General features: G+C 46.3%; 1 protein-coding gene across 1 annotated transcript; it reads left to right on the top strand.

The window, feature by feature from the left end:
- The first annotated feature begins 3,449 nt into the window (after positions 1–3,449).
- On the top strand, positions 3,450–8,619 carry gdnfa (glial cell derived neurotrophic factor a). The gene is made up of 3 exons (XM_072659086.1): positions 3,450–3,634; positions 5,330–5,551; positions 8,078–8,619. The coding sequence occupies exons 2-3, from the start codon at positions 5,356–5,358 to the stop codon at positions 8,617–8,619; spliced, it is 738 nt and encodes a 245-aa protein (XP_072515187.1). The 5' UTR covers positions 3,450–3,634; positions 5,330–5,355.
- The last annotated feature ends 2,201 nt before the right edge of the window (positions 8,620–10,820 follow it).

The following is a 10,820-nucleotide window of genomic DNA, read 5'->3' as shown; positions in this document are numbered from 1 at the left end:
TCTGGACCTCTCCTCCCGCATATCAGACACTGTCTAAATATAAATCAAATCTCAAAACCCCATCTCTTTACTGAGCCTACAGCCTACCCCAGATTTAATCTAATTTGTCTATTGTGTCCATGCAATGTCCTCTCTGCATTGTTGTCTACCCTTTCACATGTTCCTTTGCTGCAATTCTATATCTATCTATATGTATAGACATATCTAAATATTCTGATCTCCTTTCTAATAGGATGAATAACTGCCCATGTCATGGCATGGACTGTATTAGGTGATGGAAGATGTCTGTACCACTCGCCAGAGTCGCCGATCCCCTCTGGAATCAATGGCCTGTGGGGCACCACTGTTACGCTGTTGGGAGGCACTCAACGTGAGAGTCCATTCTCTCTACACATTCACTAAGGTGGCTCTAGAACATTCCACCAAGTTAGCTGCTTCTGAGACAGTCACTGTCACAGTCGTATCAGAATATTATGACCACCCCTGGCATGGAATGAACTCAGCCCGGGACGTCACAGATCCCACGCGACCATGAATAAATGTATAAATAAATGCATGTATAAATAAGCGAGCACACCAGTCAGTTGTTGTTGAGTGCAAAATGATTGCCATGGGCAAAGGATGCGATTTGACTGATGTCCAAAAGGGCATTGGGTACCGGGTGCCGGTGAAGGGTGATAGCTTCTCAGAAAATGCTACCTTCATAGGATGTTCAGTGATGAACCATGGCCATTGATGCCAGAGGGGAACAATGACTTTGAGTGAATGAACATCTTCCATCACCACTAATACAGTCCATGCCACAAAATCTGAGCCAAGGCTGGTTATTCCCACTATTAGGTTATTTGGTCATAATGTAAATCTGACCATTTTGTTTACACAGTGTCAGAATGTCAAGATGAATGGACCAATAGAAACGCTCCAAAATGACAAAATTGAGAAGGATTTTCTCTTCTCCTGTAAAGTTCCCTATTGGAAATACAAGGTTTTTGCGTATCTCCAGCGCATATAGAGAACCATGAAAACCATTAGATATGAAAGGGTAAGCTCCTGTACAGGGGAATTAGACAGAACGGTAAATAAACAAATCAGCATTTTCCAGTGCAGTCATTCTTTGTTAAACATGAGCTGAATGACAGCGCACTATTATGGCTTTAGCAGTGAACATAAATATTATGAATGATTGGCATGCCTGTTGTAAGCCCTTGCTGAGGAGAAACGCGCTCCAGGGTGTAGTCCCACCCCCAGTCTGAAAGGGTAAACGAACACACGCATTAGCATGCAGTCCAAGATAAATAGTTCTGAAATATTCACCTTAATACCTATTCAGAGTGAAACAAGCCAGGCCTTGTCATCAAGGATTTGAATGTCAGGAAGAGGATTTCAGTCCATCGCTTGGTCTAATAAACCGTCCCATCCAGCAAACACAATGCAACGAGCTTAGCTCTGGGAATGTTTTTGTTCTGGCTTGAGGTTCATACTGTCTCGTCGGATCCATACAGTCCATATAGCCAGCCGGTAGCACACCAAAACAGTCTCTTCCTCCAGATCAAAAGGCAGTAGGGGTGTACGTTACCATAGAAAATGGCGGACGCTCCTCAGGTGCACAACAGAAGTAACAGGAGCAGCAGGGTTGCCTTTCTGGGCCTTGTCATCCATATAATCCCCAACAGCTATTTGTGACACCGTACACCTTGCAGTTCAGTGTTGAATATCACAGGGGGACGTGTGTTATTCATGTAAGGCTGTTGCATGCATTCATCTGATGGAGCTGCAGTTGATGAGCTGATGTTATTATCCTGTCACTTAATCTCCAAAAATGTGAACTTCACAAGACAAGCACTGCAGTCCAAGTAACTCAGGCTCATTTCTATTGGCCTCTTTTTCACGCAATCTGCATAAAATGTGAAGCGAAGCTTTTGGTGGCTCCAAAGTGGTGCAACCATCTAATCTTTAGGAGGTTGTTAGTTTAATCCCCAGGGATGCTATAACCATCTATGGCTGGGTGTCTAAAAGAGCATAATTGGTCTCACTCGGTCTGGGTGGGTAGCATGGCCCTCCCATAACCCCCCACCCCTTCCCCCACCTTCCAACCCTCTGTGCAGGCATCTTTAAGCTGATTATGGGCAGAATTAGACCATTTAGCCATACCATTTAAATTGTGTAGGTTCCACTCATGCTGCCAAAACAGTGCTGACCCATCAAGGCATGGACTCCCCAAGACCTCTGAAAGTGGCCTGTGGTATCCAAGACATTAGCAGCAGAGGTTGTGAGGCGGGGCCTCCATGGGTTGCATCAATGAACCTTTGGCACCCATGAGCCTGTGGCCAGTTCACCGGTTGTCCTTTCTGACCACTGCATAACAGGAACACCCCACAAGACCAGCCCTGATGTTTTGGAGATGTTCTGACCCAGTCATCACAACTTGGCTCATAATTCTTACGCTTGGCCATTTTTCAAGCTTCCAACACATCAAGAACTTCAGTTGCTGCCTAATATGTAGATTCAGCAGTTTGGGAAGAGAAGATGTGGTGAAGCTTCATGTCTCTTGGAGGAAGCGCATACTAGCCTTGACCCTCCCAGCACTGGTGGCATCATATGATGTGGCCTAATATGCTCTAGATGATTGCTGTGTTGGTCCAAGATCAGAGAGCTTTCAAAAAATGGATCTTCAAGAAGGCTTTTAGGAACTTCCAATGAAATATAGCTCAATGTGAGGTGCTCATAACCTTACCATGAACCTCATTCTGTTCAGCATCAGATCAAACAAGGTGTCCCGTACGGTGAGGCTGACCTACAGTACCAATGGCCAAAGCTACCATAGCGGCTGTTTGCATTCCTGGGCATCTAACAGTGGGCCCGTCTCTGAGCCATCAAAAGCTTTACAGATGACTGATACAGAGAAGCGTGAGGTACAGGCTGCACGGCTTGGTCCAGGAGGCTGATGGGGGTGGTGGTGGTGTTGGTGTTGGTGGAGGGGGGTGTTAGGAGGCGGACTCAAAAGACGTCAGTGCACTCCAGCCCCATAAAAGCCATAAAGACAGGCACATGCGCGTCTGCATGGATAGCAGCGGCCGAGCAGCTCGCCATACAGCTGTGAGAAGGACTGAGAGGAAAGCGCACGGTATTCCAAGCCCCACGACAGGAGTTTTACCTGAGTGCAGGACGCATGGTGGCTCTTCGGGGGAACCAGAGATGATGGAGATGGACAGAAGTCATGTGTGAAGCTCCTGCGTGGCTGATTTGAAGGGAAGGGAAGGGATTGGCGTTGCAGCTCTGCACTCAGCCTGAGTCTTCTACCGTCCGGTCATGGTGCCTTTATTTCCAATGTCCAACGCGGGTCTGCGCGTAAGAGCGCACGCACGGGAGCCCGCCGCGCGCTGAGCGGAGCGCACGGGACGAAGGAAGGGGGGGGTGGGGTGGGGGTCCTCTACAAACACACACACACACACACACACACACACACTCGCATACACACACACTGGACGACACGCTCTGAATGGATGCGGATTATCTGAAGGCTCCCTCTCCCGGACGCCACTCTAATAACGCAGCGTGGATCTTTCAACGTGCCTCGCGCCGCTGGGGATTGTGTTTGTGTCCGGACTGCAGGTCTGCATGGGTCCGAGCTAAGGTGAGTCAGGCTGGGATTTGGGACTAAAGCAATATTCTGCATACAACTCAGACAACGCAGGGGTTAGATGTTGGACCACCATTAGGATCAGATACCAGCACACACACGCACACACACTCACGCACACACACTCACGCATTACCAAAGCACGTTGACAGTGTTTGTGCAGAGAGCAGGACGTGTTCCCTGCTGTTTAGGGATGGTATTTCTTGGAGACCTGGTCTGTAGAAAGTGTGTGCATGTTCTTCTCTCGGTGGAACTTTGGAGGTGTTTGGTGGCTCCAGCGACCTCCTCGTTTACATTAGCGAGCAAAAAAGCCAGACTCACATGGCCCAGCAGCACAAGTGATTATTATTAGATATTAATATACTGGATATGTCCTGTATTGTCCTGTATACTCGCTACTGCTCAAGTACCGTTTGTCGTTTTGCCAATATTAAGCCCTAACCCAGCATGCAGAGTTGGCACGACATGGGTGATAAACATAGGCACGTTGATGTAGAGTGGATACTACACTCGAAGCTAAAAAGGGTTCTCTGACTAATAACAATAGTGGAACCCCTTTAAAAAGGTTCTACCCAGAACCATCTACAAGTGCTTTTCATTCTATATGAAGAACCTTCTTACTGAGAACTATTTAAGCATTGAAATGGGTCTTTGAGTTAGCAGGATTCTCTAGAACTGCTGTGTTTTTACTCTTATATAAGAATGTATAACAGTATATGCATATATATATATATATATATATATATATATATATATATATATATATATATATATATATACTGTGTATACACATACATAGAAAAGGAGGTGATTATATAAATAGATATATAAACATATAGAGATATACAGATTGACAGAGCTAATATGGTTCCTAATACTCATAATACTGGAATACTAACCTTTACAGAACCATCTACGTGAGGCTTTCCTTGTATACAATTTTACCAGTCTATTTAAGCATTGTAATGGGTCTCTATAGTACCATTGTCATTGTCCTTACTAAAGAGCCTTGGTGTTTCCTTTACCATGATTTTTATATATATATATATATATATATATATATATATGTATATATATGAATGTTAGAAAATACAAGCAAGTTAAGGCACATAGCTTGTGTGTAAGCTCTGGCACCGAATGCACATTCTCAGCTTCATTCTTCTATTGACAAAAATCTGTTCAGCATTAACTGAATTTACGCAGGCGGTCTTGCTATTCTGGACGCACGAGCAGAAGACCCATAACCATAGCCTATTTTTACATTTATGCAGTGTTTCAGCTTGTAAAAAGCATGTTTTATTTCTATATTATTTTTATATGTCCAAAACTACTCTTGATTGGATTTTGTGAAATAGGTCAAACCTGTAATTTTCAGTATTTCCTCTCCGCTCATCACAGGGCACATGTTTTATAGGTTAACCGCAGTAAATTCAAAAGTTGTCGGTGGCCTACAAGGAGTGGAGGGGGACAAAAAACACCTCCAGACCTTCCAAATGATAGAATAGGACTTGATCTTCCTCAATCGAACTGGATAAACGGTTTCACCTCTGCATAGTCTCCTTCTCCTCCTGCCTTTATCCTCTTTGCCCTGCGATGAGGAATGCGGCTAGCCGTCTTGTTACTTGGCCATATGTGTTTTGCTCTGATGAACCAGAATAACCTACAGCATGGCCTTGGTTTTCTTTGCAGCTCCTTCCATAGGAACGGAGTCTAAAATGAAGTTATGGGATGTTCTAGCCACGTGTTTGTTGCTCCTGAGCTCTGCGTCCACTCGCCCTCTGTTCCACAAACTGCAGCCGTTGAAGAGAGCTTCCCTGCCGCAGCATTACACTGAGCCCCTCGCTGTGGACCCCATCATAGACTCCCGTCCTGAAGCCGGCGGTCTCAAACAAGCTTTCATGGAAGAACAAAGTAAGTCAGTGTTCAAAGCAAACATTTGGTGCACAGGTTTCTGATACTCTGGCTCTGGAGTACGCCTGCATCTCTAAATGTAGTCTTTTGTAGCCTACTCAAACACACCCACCTCAACTCATGACAGGCTTGATCATTTGCTGACTAGTCGCACCGGGTGTGTTCGATCGTGGAACACCCCTGAAATGTGTAGGCCAGGGGTATTCCAGGGCCAGGATTGGGAATCATGGCTCTGTGGAAGACACAGGCAGTGGAGAACATCGCGATGCAAGTGCACTTTCCTGTGAGATGTTGGTCGCCCACTCCTCTGTGTAAAAATCTAAAAAAAGGCCACCTTACACTGCTTACACTGCTTCCTTGCATAGATCAGGGTCACTCACTTCAGCGCTGAACACAATTGTCTTGTCATTATTTCTGTGTCAAACTTCGTTATTTACTTAAGTAGGGAACGTAAACTATGTTGACCAAACCTTCCTGCACCACGGAGAACCAAGCTAAATTATACCCACATTGGCCGAGCTTCCAACATTGAGATTTCCAGTGCGGCGGCGCTGAAACCAGAGCTTCTTGACCACACGGGTTACCAGCTATTTGGCGCCAACCACTTTGAAAGGGTCCCTCTTAGCGAAGGAATGTAATTATATTTGTATCTGTTTTACAGAGACCATAACTTTGTACACAGTGGTCACGGAAGTCTTGATCTCCATTCGAATGGGTATGCCATTATTATGAAACGGTGTAATGAATCTGAAAGTAAAGGACAGGACAGAAGACTACTAAGGTGCTGGTGTCCTAAACACAGGGATTGAATTGACCTTCTGTCTCTGGGTTTGTTTAGCTTCACTTCTGCTCCTCCCAGCAGACCAGAACGTTTGTTTTCTTCCTCCTAGACATGCAAAAAGAGACTACAATAGCTGTGTCCGTAGCGAGAATCCAGATTCCAGAATCTAGACAAATAATGGCAAGTACGGGAAGGGTTTCGTATGCATGTAGGTAACAGAGAGCCATACTTTTGCTGTGTTTACGTCCATTTCAACAGCAGCGTGGGAGGTTCTCCGTTTGTTTTACCGAAGATGACACTGTCTTGTCTTGATGCGGTAGTAAACCTGTGAATTTCCTAGATAAGGCATGGATTGCTGTGCAAGTCGCGCCAACCAAATGGTCCATCTGAACTGCAAAGGGGCTTTCCGTTAGGCCATGCTTTAGTAGGGTGTGAAACCATGCCCGTCTACGAAATGAGAACATTCAGCGGTCAGATATGTCATTTACACATACGTTTACGTTTGGAAATGGCCCAATCCAAAGCTCTCGTAGCCAGACAATGCAAAGTCTCGTGGCAGCGTAACACCCATTGCAACTGTCACAAGCAAAAAAAAGTAGGTTAAGTGAACACAACCGACACATATTGAATCACTCAGCGGTTTGGTGCATGTTTGTCCACGAGGCAGTGCCTCGGTATTTCTGTCAACATAGCTTCAGTTGGGAACAGCTCAACTTCCATATACTTTAGAGAGAGTCCCTGGTGATCACTGGCCGTCGTATCAACAGGCACAGTGTACATGAGCAGAAGAAACCGCTACAGCCTTGCGAATCAAGTTATCCGTGTCACTCAACCTGCTGGTTGATGGTTCCACACCGAACGGAATTCAGACAACTCCTCCTGTCTGACAGCACAGTCAGTCTGGGCGGTACACAAAGGAAAGGCGTCAGGGATAATGCCATCGTGTTAAGAATGACAGAATTCCCATCACACCCTCCACACAGCACGCTCCTGCTAACACTTACCTCGCTGTACCCTGGCTCACCTGTGGCTCATGGTGCGCTTTCGTGGAATTGTCGGATTGTCGCTTCCTCTGATTTCATTATTTGCTGAGTGGATGCATTATAATATGATTAGTCTTCCCAAAAAGACATTATGGTCTCAAGAGAGCTTTACCAGATGTCATAATGCAGCCCATTACGTTGACTTGTGAGGGAGAGAAACTTGAGGAAGTTCCTGCTTTAATGAAATCACTGTGTATTACACGTAGATCAAAGGACTTTTCATCTTTCTCCTCCGCGTTCAAGAGCAGGACAGAGCGTATGTTTCGAGTTGGCCACTCAACAGATGTATTCTGCTGTGCTTCAATGTCATGATATAAATGCATTTGCTGTGTACTTAGGGGGAACAGAATCAAGAAAATAAAATCAATCAAGACAGGGCCAGCGTATCACCTTCTTTCATTTAAGGAAAGCAGAACACAGGGGAGGACAGGAACGACAGGCACTTGCGAGAGCAAGTTCTGAGAGCAGCTGTTCTCAAGCCTAGTCCTGGAGAACCCCTTTCCCTGCTCTACCACACCCAGTTCTCCTAACAAGGATAGGCTTGATAATGAGCTGATTACTCCGAGGAATATTGGGTAAACATGGTGCAGGGCAGGGCGACTCCAGGACCAGTTCTGGGAACCGCTGGTACAGGGCATGACAGCCGCCTTCCCCGTATGGTTTCTGACGATTCCTGTTGTTTGTTCTGTTGTTCTGTTCAAGATGATATTGACGGCCTCTACCCGGAGCAGTTTGACGACGTGATGGACTTCATCGAGGCGACCATTGGCCGATTGCGGAGGTCTCCCGAGGCGGACAACGGCTTGGCGGGCAGGAAGGACAAGGGGAGACAGAGAGGGGCGGCAAACACCGACAGAGGAGGTCGGGGACGAGGAGAAAAGAAGAGGGCTCGAGGACGGGCCGGAGGCCGAGGGGGCAAAGGGGGTCGGGATGAACTGGTCAAAGGTCAAGGCCGCGGATGCCTTCTCAAAGAAATCCACCTCAACGTGACAGACCTCGGGTTGGGCTACCGGACCAAAGAGGAGTTGATATTCAGGTACTGCAGCGGTCCCTGCCATGATTCGGAGACCAACTACGACAAGATCCTGAACAACCTCACCCACAACAAGAAGCTGGACAAGGACTCGCCCTCGAGAACTTGCTGTCGGCCAATCGCGTTCGACGATGACCTCTCTTTCTTGGACGACGACTTGGAGTACCACACTCTCAAGAAGCATTCCGCCAAGAAGTGTGCCTGTGTCTGACTCGCGAGGTCATGCAAGCGAGAGAATGGGGGAGGGAGGGAGGGAGAGGGTGGAAAAAAAGACACTCGGACAAAACGCAGGAGTCTCGCACTTCACAGGGCTCAAGGCCAGTGCAAAGACTAATGCTGCTTCTCGGAGGGAAAGTGCAGGGCTTGAGTGTGTCATAGCTTATTTTCCCCAGACACTCAAAAAGGCGCAGCCTGAGAAAAGCTAGCGGCACACTCGGTCAGATTGGGCGGAAGGCTTTCGGCGATTGAAGGGGACGAAAGAGCGAAAGCTTCAGGAGGAAAAGTCCTCTAGCTGAGGAGCGACGACTTAAGTATTCGCTTTGTTTCCGAACCAAACCGGAGCGTCTCCTTATAAGTGCAGCTTCAAATGTTTAATGCTATCTGAATAGCAACAATAACATACTTCATCAGTAAGTCACAGACAAATCACATCCTGACAGCTGTATTGTTGAAGTGTACACAAACTCTAATTTAGGTCCTGTGCTAGTAGCCCTTGGGACAGGCGCTTCAGAGTTCGCGCACGGGAGAGCTTGTGGACGGCACCAGTTTAACAATGGATTTTTTTCCATGCGCCGCAGATCGTGGTGGTCTCCCCGACCACAGTGGACCTCAGACACATTCAGAACATTCAGAAAGACCTGAGAGTGCCCCTCTCAAGTTGCGGACTGACCCCACAGCAGTCATGTCGGACTCATCCCAAAAATGTTTAATATTCAGAAAGTTATCTATATAGTATATATGAAAAGTGTATTTATTGAAATCTAATTAACTTATTGTTATTTATTGCAATCCATTGTATTAGAGTGTTGTTTTTTTCTTATTTATTTGTGGAGCTTTTTTTTCCTCCTCCTCCATCTTGGATGGTGCCAAAATGGAGCACGTGTTTGTAAGAAAAAGCAGATGACGTGATAATCTAGCCTCAAGGTTTTAGCTGTAAAGTAATCACTCACTCATTAGAGGAGCCGTTCTTAGAACCCAGTCTCTCACCTCGTTTTGGGCTAAAACAAATGGTACAGTCAGACCTCATTTTAAATAATGATAACCAGATGATATAACTTAAGGATGAGTGGACCAACGATTCTTTGAAAGGAAATAAAACAAAACACATCACAGTTTAGAAATCTGCATATATCTTGCAATATTCCTCAACTTTACTGTATTTTCACACTGGTAAGAAAAAACGAATAATCTAAAGGGGTTAAAAAAAGCGAGGGAGCAGGGGGAAGGGGGAAGGCAAGGCCTGTGGTGGACCAGTCAGTGTTTACGTGAACTGAGCAGTTTAAGCAAAATGTTAACATTGGCTCTCCAACTGCTCTACACCAATTATCTGTTTGCGAGAGAAAATACAGCTCCTGCCCAGTGTGTTTATTTTCAACCAAAATAAACCCACTACTGGGGAGGTTTCTAGCATAGCTACACCGTGCCCCATGGAGACCCACAATCACAAATAGAAAACATCCTCCTAGTCGAGTCGAGTCAAGTCGAGTCGAGTCAAGCAGGGGTTCCAACAAGTGCTCTGCCATGCTAAGTCTTAGTCTCCCACTACCTGCAGCCTTGTGGTCGCTCCTGAGGTCACTAAGGCCACCTCAGCAGCTTGTTGGCCAAGTTTAAGCCCCTCCAGCCCCTGATCTGGGTTTAGAAAACGATCCTCAAACATTTGAAGTTAAGCTGCTCCGGTTGTCATGGCACCCTGGTGGTTAAGACCATTTAAGCAAGATCTGCTTCTGTCTTCCTCAGCTAAACCCGAAGACAAAACAATTGGGCAGGACAGGCATGGTACAACCTCCAGATAGTAAACACACACACACACACACACACACACACACACACACACACACACCGAGAGAAACAGGACTTTCATACAGGACAGCACGCACTTTCAGAAACAGCTGGTGATGCTTACGTCACCGGCGCGTTGAGAGAGCAGATTTTGGTCTCAGCCACACAGAAAGACTCTGGGGAAACGCCTCGATGATTCCATGGATTACGGAGCAAAATCAGGCCTCATACAACAGGCCTGGAGCTAGCTTTACTCTGTAATCCCCCTATATACAGCACACAGCACAGAATCCATGCAGTTCAGACGTGCTGTTGGGTATGTAGGCCAAGTTCCCCTTAAATTGCAAGTTAGCTCCATTGAACATGGCTGTGTCTCCTCCACCTTAGAGCCCCATAGCTCAACCTTCTGGCCCC

The sequence above is a fragment of the Salminus brasiliensis genome, chromosome 16, assembly GCF_030463535.1.
Source record: "Salminus brasiliensis chromosome 16, fSalBra1.hap2, whole genome shotgun sequence".
Classification (NCBI taxonomy): Eukaryota; Metazoa; Chordata; class Actinopteri; order Characiformes; family Bryconidae; genus Salminus; species Salminus brasiliensis.
This window is presented reverse-complemented; position numbering and strand designations above follow the sequence as displayed.